This window comes from Delphinus delphis, chromosome 20 (genome assembly GCF_949987515.2).
Source record: "Delphinus delphis chromosome 20, mDelDel1.2, whole genome shotgun sequence".
NCBI lineage: Eukaryota > Metazoa > Chordata > Mammalia > Artiodactyla > Delphinidae > Delphinus > Delphinus delphis.
Window position 1 is genome coordinate 28617210 of NC_082702.1, and position 15659 is coordinate 28632868.

General features: G+C 36.6%; 1 protein-coding gene across 4 annotated transcripts in view; it reads left to right on the plus strand.

The window, feature by feature from the left end:
* RBL2 (RB transcriptional corepressor like 2) overlaps positions 1-15659 on the plus strand; it is a 51628-nt gene that overhangs the window by 18984 nt on the left and 16985 nt on the right. For all 4 annotated transcript variants that reach the window (XR_009517429.1, XM_059999087.1, XM_059999086.1 and 1 more), the window contains exons 9-17: positions 4461-4627; positions 6794-6903; positions 7617-7720; positions 8806-8943; positions 10418-10582; positions 11101-11212; positions 13792-14061; positions 14261-14541; positions 14642-14818. Coding sequence is in view for 3 of the 4 variants with exons in the window: in XM_059999087.1 (XP_059855070.1) it covers positions 4461-4627; positions 6794-6903; positions 7617-7720; positions 8806-8943; positions 10418-10582; positions 11101-11212; positions 13792-14061; positions 14261-14541; positions 14642-14818 (1524 nt within the window). In the remaining variant the exon portion in view is untranslated. The remainder of the gene's footprint in view (positions 1-4460; positions 4628-6793; positions 6904-7616; positions 7721-8805; positions 8944-10417; positions 10583-11100; positions 11213-13791; positions 14062-14260; positions 14542-14641; positions 14819-15659) is intronic.

The window sequence follows — 15659 nt, forward strand, 5'->3', positions numbered from 1 at the left end:
GGAACCTCCATACTGTTCTTCATAGTGGCTGTATCAATTTATATTCCCACCAACAGTGCAAGAGGGTTCCCTTTTCTCCACACTCTCTCTAGCATTTATTGTTTGTAGATTTTTTGATGGTGGCCATTCTGTCCGGTGTAAGATGATATCTCATTGTAGTTTTGACTTGCATTTCTCTAATAATTAATGATGTTGAGCATTCTTTTATGTGTTTGTTGGCAATCTGTATATCTTCTTTGGAGAAATGTCTATATGGTCTTCTGCCTAATTTTGGATTGGGTTATTTGTTTTTCTGATATTGAGCTGCATGAGCTGCTTGTACATTTTGGAGATTAGTCATTTGTCAGTTGCTTCATTTGCAAATATTTTCTCCCATTCTGAGGGTTTTCTTTTCATCTTGTTTATGGTTTCCTTTGCTATGCAAAAGCTTTTAAGTTTCATTAGGTCCCATTTGTTTATTTTTGTTTTCCATTTCTCTAGGAGGTGGGTCAGAAAGGATCTTGCTGTGATTTATGTCATAGAGTGTTCTGCCTATGTTTTCCTCTAAGAGTTTGATAGTTTCTGGCCTTACATTTAGGTCTTTAATCCATTTTGAGCTTATTTTTGTGTATGGTGTTAGGGAGTATACTAATCTCATACCTTTATATGTACCTGTCCAGTTTTCCCAGCACCACTTATTGAAGAGGCTGTCCTTTCTCCACTGTACATTCCTGCCTCCTTTATCAAAGATAAGGTGACCATATGTGCGTGGGTTTATCTCTGGGCTTTCTCTCCTGTTCCATTGATCTATCTTTCTGTTTTTGTGCCAGTACCATACTGTCTTGATTACTGTAGCTTTGTAGTATAGTCTGAAGTCAGGGAGCCTGATTCCTCCAGCTCCATTTTTCTTTCTCAAGATTGCTTTGGTTATTCGGGGTCTTCTGTGTTTCCATACAAATTGTGAAATTTTTTGTTCTAGTTCTGTGAAAATGCCATTGGTAGATTCATAGGGATTGCATTGAATCTGTAGATTGCTTTGGGTAGTATAGTCATTTTCACAGTGGTGATTCTTCCAATCCAAGAACATGGTACATCTCTCCATCTATTTGTATCATCTTTAATTTCTTTCATCAGTGTCTTATAATTTTCTGCATGCAGGCCTCTTGTCTCCTTAGGTAGGTTTATTCCTAGATATTTTATTTGTTTTGTTGCAATGGTACATGGGAGTGTTTTCTTGATTTCACTTTCAGATTTTTCATCATTAGTGTATAGGAATGCCAGAGATTTCTGTGCATTAATTTTCTATCCTGCTACTTTACCAAATTCATTGATTAGCTTTAGTAGTTTTTTGGTAGCATCTTTAGGATTCTCTATGTATAGTATCATGTCATCTGCAAACAGTGACAGTTTTACTTCTTCTTTTCCGATTTGGATTCCTTTTATTTCCTTTTCTTCTCTGATTGCTGTGACTGAAACTTCCAAAACTATGTTGGATAAGAGTGGTGAGAGTGGGCAAACTTGTCTTGTTCCTGATCTTAGTGGAAATGGTTTCAGTTTTTCATCATTGAGGACGACGTTGGCTGAGGGTTTGTCGTATATGGCCTTTATTATGTTGAGGAAAGTTCCCTCTATGCCTGCTTTCTGGAGGGTTTTTATCATAAATGGGTGTTGAATTTTGTTGAACGGTTTCTCTGCATTTATTGAGATGTTCATATAGTTTTTCTCCTTCAGTTTGTTAATATGGTGTATCACATTGATTGATTTGCGTATATTGAAGACTCCTTGTATTCCTGGGATAAACCCCACTTGATCATGGTGTATGATCCTTTTAATGTGCTGTTGGATTCTGTTTGCTAGTATTTTGTTGAGGATTTTTACATCTATGTTCATCAGTGTTATTGGCCTGTAGTTTTCTTTCTTTGTGACATCTTTGTCTGGTTTTGGTATTAGGGTGATGGTGGCCTCGTAGAATGAGTTTGGGAGTGTTCCTCCCTCTGCTATATTTTGGAAGAGTTTGAGAAGGATGGGTGTTAGCTCTTCTCTAAATGATAGAATTTGCCTGTAAAGTCATCTGGTCTTGGGCTTTTGTTTGTTGGAAGATGTTTAATCACAGTTTCAATTTCAGTGCTTGTGATTGGTCTGTTCATATTTTCTATTTCTTCCTGGTTCAGTCTCGGAAGGTTGTGCATTTCTAAGAATTTGTCCATTTCTCCAGGTTGTCCTTTTTTTTTTGCGGTACGCGGGCTTCTCACTGTTGTGGCCTCTCCCGTTGCGGAGCACAGCCTCCAGACGCACAGGCTCAGCGGCCATGGCTCACAGGCCCAGCCGCTCCGTGGCATGTGGGATCCTCCCCGACTGGGGCACGAACCCATGTCCCCTGCATTGGCAGGTGGACTCTCAACCACTGCACCACCAGGGAAGCCCCCACGTTGTCCATTTTTTTGGCATATAGTTGCTTGTAGTAATCTCTCATGATCCTTTGTATTTCAGCAGTGTCAGTTGTTACTTCTCCTTTTTCACTTCTAATTCTATTGATTTGAGTCTTCTCTCTTTTTTTCTTGATGAGTCTGGCTAATGGTTTATCAATTTTGTTTATCTTCTCAAAGAACCAGCTTTTAATTTTATTGATCTTTGCTATCGTTTCCTTCATTTCTTTTTCATTTATTTCTGATCTGATCTTTATGATTTCTTTCCTTCTGCTAACTTTGGGGTTTTTTTGTTCTTCTTTCTCTAATTGCTCTAGGTGCAAGGTTATGTTGTTTATTTGAGATGTTTCTTGTTTCTTAAGGTAGGATTGTATTGCTATAAACTTCCCTCTTAGAACTGCTTTTGCTGCATCCCATAGGTTTTGGGCCGTCGTGTTTTCATTGTCACTTGTTTCTAGGTATTTTTTGATTTCCTCTTTGATTTCTTCAGTGATCTCTTGGATATTAAGTAGTGTATTGTTTAGCCTCCATGTGTTTGTATTTTTTACAGTTTTTTTCCTGTAATTGATATCTAGTCTTGTAGCGTTGTGGTCGGAAAAGATACTTGATACGATTTCAGTTTTCTTAAATTTATAGCCTATGTATTCATGCTTAAATTCTTGACGTTAAGCTATATCTTTTTCATATTTGTGTTCAAGAATTTCACTTAAACTTATTTCTCTGAAGATCTGTCTGCTTTGGGGGGAAGAACTGTGATAGGTTCTAGTAACTAAAGGTAAAGAAGGGCAAGAAGACTGAAGAAGGCTGTTCTGCATCAGGTTGTATTCTGCATCTAAGAATGTTTGTTTTATCCTCCTGTGAAGCAAATTTGATTATTTTTTAATAAATTTATTTTATTTATTTATTTTTGGCTGTGTTGGGTCTTCGTTGCTGCGCATGGGCTTTCTCTAGTTGCGGCGAGCTGGGGCTACCCTTTGTTGCATTGTGTGGGCTTCTCATTGTTGTGGAGCATGGGCTCTAGGCATGTGGGCTTCAGTAGTTGTGGCACATGGGCTCAGTAGTTGTGGCTTACAGGCTCTAGAGCGCAGGCTCAGTAGTTGTGGCGCATGGGCTTAGTTGCTCCACGACATGTGGGATCTTCACGGACCAGGGCTTGAACCCATGTCCCCTGCATTGGCAGGTGGATTCTTAACCACTGTGCCACCAGGACAGTCCAAATTTGATTATTTAGATGAGCTTTTGTTAAATCATGGATTTCATTTGGGCCAGATTTATTCTCAGCTTTCCTTTGTCAATCTTTGAGTAATTACAAAAATAGCAGTAGATGGGAACGGTGAAATTCTGTTTGTCAGAGATAGCCTTAATATTTTCAGGCTTATGTTTGCCTTCAAGCTCAAGTTTTTGTTTTTTTGTGGTACACGGGCCTCTCACTGTTGTGGCCTCTCCCGTTGCAGAGCACAGGCTCCGGACGCGCAGGCTCAGCGGCCATGGCTCATGGGCCCAGCTGCTCCATGGCATGTGGGATCTTCCCGTACGGGGGCACGAACCTGTGTCCCCTGCATCGGCACGCGGACTCTCAACCACTGTGCCACCAGGGAAGCCCCAAGCTTAAGTTTTGAAGGATGAATAATAGGGAACTATGCCTTATCTTAAACATTTAACCTTTTTTTTTATTTTTACTTTTTTTTTTTGGCTGTGCCACACGGAGTGGTTGGTGGGATCTTAGTTCCCTGACCAGGGATTGAACCTGGGCCCTCAGCAGTGAAAGTGTGGAGTCCTAACCACTGGACTGCCAGGGAATTCCCATAAACATTTAACTTTTAAGAGACAAACTTCTTAGTTGTCTAAAGTGCAGATTGTCCTTTCACACAATTTCACATGGATAGTCGTGGCTCTTGGTGGTGTAACGTTTAAATTCCAAGAATAATGACAGAAATCACTAATATTTATTGATAATATAAAGTTCTGATTAGCTTGAAATTCCCATTCATGAAGTAGTTGAAAGTAGTTTAGGTCTTTTTGACCTAAAATAATGTTCTTCTTCCTCCTCTTTAGTCTAAAGCACTTAGGATCTCTACCCCACTTACTGGTGTGAGGTACATTAAGGGTAACAGCCCTTGTGTGACTCCAGTTTCTACAGCTACACATAGCTTGAGTCGTCTCCACACCATGCTCACAGGCCTCAGGAATGCACCAAGTGAGAAACTGGAACAGATTCTAAGGTTAGTTTGAGCCATTCTTGTCTTCTAAGATTTGGTTGTTGACTATTTTCCAATTTTCTATTTTAATTTTTCACCCTTTGTGCCTTAATTCACCCATTGATAATTTTATATCAATTGCATGCTCAGTTCTGTTGTTAGTCCTTAGAGGACATAGCAATATAAAACGTATGAATAGAAAATGACCCTTTTTTTCTCAGTATCTTAGTCTTCTTGGGCTGCTATAACAGAATATGGTAGACTGCTTATAAACAACAGAAATAAATTTCTCACAGTTCTAGAGGCTGGAAGTCCAAGATCAGGGTGCTAACGGATTCAGTGTCTGGTGAGGACTGCTTCCTGGTTCATAGATAGCTGTCTTTTGCTGTGTCCTCATGTAGCAGAAGGAGGCAAAGGAGCTCTTAGGGTCTCCTTTATAAGGGCTCTAATTCCATTCATGAGGACTCCACCCTCATGACCTAATCCCTCCCAAATGCCCCACCTCCATACACCATCACATTGGGGATTAGATTTCAACATATAAATTTGGGGCAGGGGGTAAGGAGGGGGGCAACACAAACATTCAGTCCATAGCTCTCGATTATTTTTTAACATAGTTCAGGAGATAGTAACTAATAACACTAGACAGTGTAGAATAAAGCACCAAACTATCTATTACCAGTTGTTCTCTCTTAAGATTTCAGGGAAGCAGGGGATCTGTAAAGATGGGTGTTTGTCAAAGGGCTTCAGGAAGAGGATTGGACCTGAGCAAATTTCTGAAGGGTTGGTCAGATTTGAAAAGATAGCCAGTTAGATTCATAACCAATGTAAAACCACTGTAACTTTCTAAGTTTTATAAAACACCCTTAGCCTGAGAAGGAAGTCAACTACCTTTAGTTCCTTTGATCTGTCTGATACTAGTAGGAATATCAGGGAGCATTAGTGAAAAACACAATAGACTGAATTTCATTACCTGTGCATAATTTTTGGCAAATTTATTTGACAAAATTACCTCCAAGACTGCTCCTGTTCCTAAAAATTTATGATTTAATGATGTAGACTCTATAGGAGCCAATTTGATTTCTGGTGATGTGGTGTAAGAAAGCTCTGTATAAACATAAAATAATTTCCCACTCATAGCTAGACTCATTAAATACCAAGGCTGACTGATTTTCCTGTACATTTTCATGAAGTCTACTTTATTCATAAACTTGATTGTGATTGACACTCAACAGGGTTTGTCTGTATGGCCTCTTCCTAAGTCATATTTCTCAGATGGACCTTGTTTACCTAGAATTCAGAAGCATTTTATAAATACATTTTAGAAGCCTGTCTTAACTGTTATGTCTTCCAGATCTCTTTACAGTCTCTAACTAGGAGTAGCAGCTTCTTTAATCTTAAATAACCATTAGTGGAGTTAAATATTGCCAGTAGCTACTAGGTAAAACCAAAGGGTCCTGTTTTTGTAACCTCTGTGTATGTTCATAAATAAAATTCTGCTTGCATATGATATTCAGTAGCCATCTCTACCAGGATTATAATTGATTATATTTCCTTTATAATTTTCTAAACTTGCTGCATTTTTATAGAGAATATTTATGTTTATGATCGAGATAAAGACATAGTTGTTACAGAAGCCCACATGGTGATCATCTGTATTATGCTTCTGCATTGAACATATATTGCCTTTCTAGTAAAAAAAAAAAAATCAATGAAATAAACTTCATTTTAGAGGAAAAAATGTAGAATGCCAATAATGATTTATATAAGTTTGTTGTAGTATAGATCATATACCCCTTCATTCTGTTTTTTTCTAGGAGTTCTTAATAAGAGTTGTACTGCCCTCTAGGGAAACAGTTGAGGGCAGTTTTGTTTGTCATCAGTGATTGCAGATGTGTAGGCTATGTGGGTCATGCACATCAAATAGGCACCGGTCAAAGTTCCTAAACTTAACTGCAGTAAAAGGTACAGCTCCATGAAAGAAATATTTTTTCATTCAAATGGTAATACTAACACCTTTGATAAGGAATTATGGGATCTCCTGGATTAATAGGGAAGTGTATAGTTTCTATTTGAAGTATTTTATATTTACAGGTTAAAATTACTCTGAAATTACAGAGTTGTAAATAGTTTATCACTTTGTGACTTGACAAAACCTTTAACTCAGATAATTTCTTCTTATTTTTTTAGGACATGTTCCAGAGATCCAACCCAGGCTATAGCCAACAGATTGAAAGAAATGTATGAAATATATTCTCAGCATTCCCAGCCAGATGAGGATATCAGTAATTGTGCTAAAGGTAAGGCTTAATATTATCTATATTGCTCTCATCTTTGAACTTTAACTACATGCATTCCTTTCTTGGAAACCGAGTCAGAAATATGAAGAAAAAATTTGACTTTAGACTGAGGGCCAGAATATGGATGTCCAATTTTTCTGTCAACCAACTGATTTCTGGGCCATTCTCAATAAGAGAGAAATTTTAGACTGATAATCTTTATTATGTTGGACTTCTGGCACTTTAAAAAAATCTTTGGTTTTCATTTGTAGGCTGGATTTTCAGTATAGAACTATAGTGATTCTTCAAAATGATAAGAACAAGGACAGAATATAATAGTTGTTACATGCCCAGACCCATTGGAGTTGTTTGATGTCATGAAGTATGAATACCAAGTAGGAGTGGAATAATAAACCAATTACATATGTCTTAGCATAGAGCTGCTCTATTCAAAATACAAAAAAAAAAAAAAGTGTGAATCTTGATGGAATGCTATTGCAGTTTTTATGTGCAAACTTCATTTCACAATTTTAGAAAAATTTCAGTGTTACCATGAAGATGAAATTAAGGAATCTTAGGGATGATTGAAATAGCAACTGTAGGAAGTGCATGTATATGAAGTGTTGGGTTGGTTTTTAAATTTTATTCTGCTGTAGGGAACGGGATGGATCCTCATTTTTCCCAATATTTATGTTCTTTGCATGTGATTTTTGTGTTTTTTATTATTTATGCAGAAATTGCCAGCAAACATTTTCGTTTTGCAGAGATGCTTTACTATAAAGTGTTAGAATCTGTTATTGAGCAGGAACAAAAAAGACTGGGAGACATGGATTTATCTGTGAGTAAATAGCTAATGTACTGAGCACCACAATAAAATGTAGTTTCCTTTCAGCCCCACCCACCAAAAAAAAAGCCATTATTGAAAAAATAATATATGGCTTTGAGGGAATAAGATTGGCATCTAAGAAAACTTGTGTTCTGAGTCCTCTTACCTCCAGTCCCCCACTTAGTGTTTCTCATTGCAGCAGTTTCTGTGGGTAGTAAGACTCTGTAGTCAAGGATTAAAACATTCAGACTTAACCTTAATTGAGGTTTTTAAATAACATAGAGTTTTAATTCAAGCCATGTATAGAATAAATTGAGTATTGACTATATAGGAATTTAACATAAACATTCAACCATTGATCTTTGGCTAAGATAATTTTTCTAGATTGTACAAGTGATATTACTTTTAATGACATCAATAAAAATAATTTTTTTTAAATTAATTTTTAAATAAATTTTAGAGAAAATTGTAAAATTGACAAATAATTGTTCTAACTCCTTGTAACTATTTACACTTCTCTTATTCTATATAAAAATATGGCTGTGTATACAATGGAATGTTACTGAGCCATAAAATAGAGTGAAATTCTGCCATTTGCAGCAACATGGATGGACCTAGAGATTATTATGCTTAGTGAAATAAATCAGACAGAGAAAGAAAAATACAGTATGATATCACTTACGTATGGAATCTAAAATCTATGCAAAACAGAAACAGACTCATATATTGAAAACAAACTTGGGTTATCAAAGGGGAGGGGGAAGGGGCAAATTAGGCGTATGGGATTAACATATACTAACTACTGTGTATAAAAATAGGTAAGCAACAAGGATATATTGTATAACACAGTCAATTATAGCCATTATCTTGTAATAACTTTATTTAGAGTATAATCTGCAGAAATACTGAATCACTAGGCTGTATACCTGAAACTAATATAATATTGTAAATCAACTGTACTTCAATAAAAATATTATATGGCTGTATATGGTTGTAGGAATTTAAAAGGCTGTTTTAGGACAGTTTTTTTTATTTTGAAAACATACAGAAGGGTATATAAAGGTTTCTAAATGTTCAAGCTTTGTTTTTTTTAATAGGGCATTCTGGAACAAGATGCATTCCACAGATCGCTCTTGGCCTGCTGCCTTGAGGTCGTCACTTTTTCTTATAAGCCTCCTGGGAATTTTCCATGTATTACTGAAATATTTGATGTACCACTTTATCATTTTTACAAGGTATTTTTAAAAATCTGAAACTGATGAGGAAATTGTGGATGAGATCTACTTCCTGTGGTTAGCCATCTAATTCATTTTAATATATGAGTACATTTCTTCTATTTTTAATTACATATTTAATAATTTCCACTCTAAATGGGGAGCAGAGAAGAAATAGGAGTCTTAAGAACTATATATATTCTTTCAATGAATTGTATAGACCTATTTTGTGTAAAAGTTTCATATAATTCCTCCTTTTGTCTGATAAAGTCTTTTAGAATACTTTCATTTTATGAGCTAAGAAGGTTTTAGAAAAGTAGCAAACATATCACTAGCTAATCATGATAGCAACCTTCTTTTTTTAAAAAAAATTTTGACTTATTTATTTGGCTGCGTCAGGGCTTAGTTGCGACACACGGGATCTTCGTTGTGGCATGAGAGATCTTTCATTGAGGTGCGCAGGCTCAGTAGTTGTGGTGCACAGGCTTAGTTGCCCTGCGGGCACGTGGGATCTTAGTTCCCCGACCAGGGATCGAACCTGCGTCCCCTGCATTGGAAGGCAGATTCTTAACCACTGGACCACCAGGGAAATCCCCACAACCTTCTTTTTTATTTTATGAAAATTAAATGAAAGTGTCTTTCAAAAAAAAAAAAATTCCTTTTCACATATTATATAGAAGCACAGAGTTATAGCATTGATTTGGTTTCCCTCTTAATATTGATTTAGTGTATGGATTTAATGCTCCTATAGTAGTCAAAACTAATTTTTATAGTGGCATAAACTGAATGTTCAGAGTTTTTAAATGCGAAATTTTGGGACTTCCCTGGTGGTGCAGTGGTTAAGAATCTGCCTGTGAATGCAGGGGACACGGGTTCGAGCCCTGGTCCGGGAAGATCCCACCTGCCACAGAGCAGCTAAGCCGGCAAGCCACAACTACTGAGCCCGCGTGCCACAACTACTGAAGCCCGTGCGCCTAGAGCCCGTGCTCCGCAACAAGAGACGCCACCACGATGAGAAGCCCGTGCGTCACAGTGAAGAGTAACCCCTACTCACCGCAACTAGAGAAAGCCCATGAGCAGCAACAAAGACCCAATGCAGCCAAAAATAAAATAATAAATAAATAAATATATTAAAAAAAATAAATATGAATTTTGAGTAATGTTTTTTAATCTCAATAGACAAGGCATGTTTTTTAAAGATTTTTGAAATTTTTAATTTAAAGATTTTTTGAAATGTATCACTATACAAAAGATTTTATATAATTCATACATGCAGTTTAAATAATTATTTATAAAGATAGTGAAAGGAAGAGCACCTGTTTCAAAATAGTACTATTCTTTAAACTTGTAATTTTTGATAAATTGACTTTTTTGTTTCTATAAATATGTAAAAAAACTTAAATAAGTTTACCAATTTTGCTTTTGCACTTGAACAATTTTTTTTGTTAAAAAATTATTGTTACTAAACAAACCAAGACATTTTTTAAAATTTCAGGTGATAGAAGTATTCATTAGAGCAGAAGATGGCCTTTGTAGAGAGGTGGTAAAACACCTTAATCAGATTGAAGAACAGATCTTGGATCATTTGGCATGGAAACCAGAGTCTCCACTCTGGGACAGAATTAGAGACAATGAAAACAGAGTTCCTACGTGTGAAGAGGTTTGTGAAAAGATGTTAACATCTTTCTATGATAAAAGTATATCAATATATAGTCTATTCATAATTCTCTTTCACCGACCACAGTTAAACTTAGCATCTTCCTCATAAGTATGGGAGGGTAATAGCTGGGTTTAATTTGGTACAATCACCCCTATATCTAAGAGGAACCAAGAGTCAGAAATAACTTGTGACTGCCCCAAGGTTTCAGTGACAGAGTAAGAGTTCAGTGTTCTTTCTTGATTTTCTAATCAAGTTTCAATACCTTAAAATGGTTGTCTAATTCTCTAAATCAGTAATGAAGGTTAATTTATATTTAGTATCCAATTATTAGATTTGAATTTTTTAAGCCTGCCAGAATTTTTTTTAACTTCAGTATGAAAGTGGAAAAGACAGGGGATTTTATTTAGGTGGAATAACTGATGAGCCAAGATAGTTTTCTTTTGCCTTAGATTATTATTATATTTCTAATTAAAATACTCTTTTGAATAATGGCATTCTGTGTAAACATTCCCTAATAGGTCATGCCACCTCAGAACCTGGAAAGAGCGGATGAAATTTGTATTGCTGGCTCCCCTTTGACTCCCAGAAGGGTGAGTGAAGTTCGTGCTGATGCTGGAGGACTTGGAAGAAGTAAGTTTAAAATATTAAGGGAAGTATTTTGGGGCCTAGCATCTGGAGATTTAAATTCCATCTAAAACTACAAGTGAAGTTAGTAGGGTGTATATAGAAGAAAATATTCTGTACATTATAATACCACATGGATCACTTCAACGCTTTTGAAAAATATTAAAGAACACAGGAAAATGCGTGCAAAGTCAAGTGTCTTTTAAAATAGATAGAATGCCGTATAGTAATGTGATTCCTATTTATTAAGTGTATCTTTTTTCTATAAGCATGCAAAAGGGCTGAAATGGAAAAACCAAACTATTAATGATTATTGTTGGGTAATAGAATTCTAGGTGATTTCTGTAAATTTTTTAAGATGAATATGTATTGCTTTTAAAATCGGAAGAAACAGAAAAATCTTCTTAAAGGTAGAGTGTAAGATCTACTTAGGTACAGATGAGCCATTGAGTTAAGAGGACTGAATGGCCTGAGCATGTTCAGCTTCTTTTTTTTTTTTTTTGGCTGCGTCTTGCAGCTTATGGGATCATAGTTCCCTGACCAGGGATTGAACCCGGGCCGTGGAAGTGAAAGCAAGTCCTAACCACTGGACTGCCAGGGAATTCCCAAGCATGTTCAGCTTTGACTCTTGTCAGTTGAGCAGTGCTACCCTGGTTAATACAACAGCATTGCTGGCCCTGAGGTACAGAAAAGGGAAATTTTGCTTTTCATCTGGTTACATTTTAGGCAGTTCTTTATAACATCTGCCAGGTGCAACGTTTAAGTTTACATCAGATAAAACTACTTTTTAAAAAAAGCAATTCTGTAAATCCAGAGAGTTCTAAATCCTTGGATTCCATTAGAAGGACATTCTTGTTTCTAGATCAACTTTTTAATGTAATTGATAAGCACTGGCTATAGAAGAAAGATCAGTTTTAAAATGAGGAATCACTCTATGTCAGTGCATATTCAATGAATATGGATGATCTATATGAAAACTTACTCATTTTTGAAAGAAGAGGCATAAAGGCTTAATGGTTTATTTTTCTGCTTATTATCCACTCAGACCCATAGATCTGATAGCTGGTCTTCCTCAGTCCTATTTCTGTAGAGTTTTTCCTTCCCTAATCAATGGATTAGGACTTGACTTTAAACTTCATTTTTTTGTACTTATCACTTCTCCATTTTCATGAGGTCTTTTAATATTTTACAAGATAATGATCATAATTTGAAACACTTTTTTTTTTTGGCCATGCCCCACGGTATGTGGGATCCTAGTTCCCCACCCAGGGATCAAACCTGTGTCCCCTGTGTTGGAAGCATGGAGTCTTAACCACTGGACCGCTAGGGAAGTCCTTGAAACACTTTTAAAAAAATTTTTTTGAAGTATAGTTGATTTACAATGTTGTGTTAATTTCTGCTATATAGCAAAGTGACTCAGTTATACATATTCTTTTTCATAATGGATTATCAAAGGATATTGAATATAGTTCCCTGTGCTATACAATAGGACCTTGTGTTTTTTCCAGAGATAATGATCATAATTAGTGTATTTTTCCTAACTCTGCAGCTTTGTTCCAAATATAAATCTAGTACATTTATTTGCTTTTGTATCACCAGGAAATTATAATGTTAAGCCGCAGTCTGTCAGAACTGCTCCTGTCAGTCCTCTTATGAACTCCCTACATAGATTTTAATATTTAAAACCCAGTGATGTGCAGTTTTTACAGCTGGACATGGAAGAGGGAAAGGGATGCCTCTCAAAAATTCAGACAGTGGTGTGAATACTTAACTGTAATGGTTAACAGAGTTTCTGTGTGCGATGTTGAAAAAGCTTTGGAAAAGATGGTGTTGGTGTTTGCACAGCACTGTGAATGCAGTGCCGCTGAGCTGTACACTTAACAGCGGGTGAAATGCCAAGTCCTATGCTATACGTATTTTACCACAATTTTAGAAAGCTAGTAATATACCCAGAACCACTGAACTGTACAATTTAAGTGGGTGAAATATGTGTGAATCATATCTCAGTAAAGTTGTTTAAAAAAAAAATAAACTAAGCTTAATTGAATCCAAAACATGTATGTCCATTCTTGCTAAAGAACCGAATTGAATTTTAGTAACTTTCTACATGTAAAAAATGACAAAGATGAAAATGCATAAAACAGGGGGTAAATGCTCCCAGATGATACGTAGTAATATCAAATCCATCAAGTCTTATCAAGTAGTATCTTTACAGTGAAATCACATCTTACATGAGTGTTCTGTAGGAATTGAATATGGTAGAAAAATAGAAAATTATTTAAATTGCCCCTCAGTCCTCAGGACCCTGTGGTAGTGGAGGGCAAAGTCTAGTTTGATTTAGCAAAAGGTGGAGTGAAGAAGGGAACACTGTGAGACACATAGAGAAAAATCCTTCCTTTAAATCTTGCTCTTAATAGTATTCAGTTGAATTTTCATTCATTGAATGTAGCTATGATGTGACTCCTGTAATTTTTGTTTTTTGATTATATAGTATTTCAAACACTAATTGGTTGTGAACATCACTTCTAGGATGGAAGTCAGATCTGTCTCCTTGAGTTAAATGATTTTTTTTTTTTTAACCCTAGGCATAACGTCTCCAACCACATTATACGATAGGTACAGCTCCCCAACAGCCAGCTCTACCAGAAGGCGGCTATTTGTTGAGAATGATAGCCCCACTGATGGAGGGACACCTGGCCGCATCCCCCCACAGCCTCTAGTCAATGCTGTCCCTGTGCAGAATGTATCTGGGGAAGCTGTTTCTGTCACACCAGTTCCTGGACAGACTTTGGTCACCATGGCAACAGCCACTGTCACAGCCAACAATGGACAAACAGTGACTATTCCTGTACAAGGTAAGGAAGGCAGAGTTGAATATTGCGTTCCTTCTCTGTGGCACTTATTAGAAAGTTACTCAAAATTTGGCTGGAATGATGATATGAGAGAAGAGTGGGGGAAAGGGGTTGGGAGGGGAAATAATTGAAAACCTCCGCCTGGAGAATCTTATAGTATCAACATTTTCTTCATGCTTTTTTTCTCTGAAACAAATTTTAGGCATTGCCAATGAAAATGGAGGAATAACATTCTTCCCAGTCCAAGTCAATGTTGGGGGGCAGGCACAGGCTGTGACTGGCTCCATCCAGCCCCTCAGTGCTCAGGCCCTGGCTGGAAGTTTAAGCTCTCAACAGGTGACAGGAACGACCTTGCAAGTCCCTGGTCAGGTGGCCATTCAACAGATTTCCCCAAGTGGACAACAGCAGAAACAAGGCCTACCTTTAACCAGCAGCAATATTAGACCCAGGAAGACCAGCTCTTTATCGCTTTTCTTTAGAAAGGTAATTTTTCTAAAGAAAAATGTACCCTTACCAGTTCTAGAGCTTGGGAAATACAAGGGTTAGATAAACAAAGTTTGAGATATTTTTGTTTATCTACTAGGTTTATCACTTAGCAGGTGTCCGTCTTCGGGACCTTTGTGCTAAATTGGATATTTCAGATGAACTGAGGAAAAAAATCTGGACCTGCTTTGAATTCTCCATAATTCAGTGTCCTGAACTTATGATGGACAGACATCTGGACCAGTTGTTAATGTGTGCCATTTATGTGATGGCAAAGGTGAGTACCATTAGGAATTTAAAGGAAAAAGTAAAGATGCTACTTCCTTACTCTCAGAACACTTTTAACAGCTTTATTGAGATAAAATTCACATACTGTATAATTCACTCATTTAAAACGCACAGCTCAGTGGATTTTAGTACATTCATAGGTATGTGTGACAATCACCACAGTCAATGTTGGAACATGGTATTCCATTGTATGCATATATAATATTTTGTTTACCATTCATCAGTAATGGACATTTAGATTATTTCTACTTTGGGGCTATTATAAATAACGCTGCTATGAACATTTGTATACAAGTTTCTGTGTGGACATCTTTTCATTTTGCTTCTGTATATACCTTAGGGTGGATTGCTGGGTCATAGGGTAAACTCTATGTTTATTTGAGGAACTGCCAGACTGTCTTCCAAAGTCATTGCACCATTTTACATTTCCACTGATAGTATATGAAGGTCCTTATTTCTCCACATTCTCATCAACACTTTTTATTATCTGACTTTGTTTTTTAAAATAATTTATTGAGGCGAAACTCACATAACATTACCCATTTTAAAACAAACGTTTCAAGTTTTAACATTGGTAACTTTTTTCTTCTTTTTCAAGGTTTGTTTGGCTAGTCTAAATCCCTTGAAATTCTTTATGAATTTGTCAGTTCTGACTTCTTGTCACAAAGAAGTCAGGTGGGGTTCAGATAGAGATTATGTTGAGTCTGTAGATCAGTTTGGGGACTATTGCTATCTTAACCATATTTCACTTTCTGATCAATGAACGTTTGGGACCTGTGCTTTTCTTTATGGGTAGTTTATTGATGGATGATTCTTTTTCTTGTTATGAG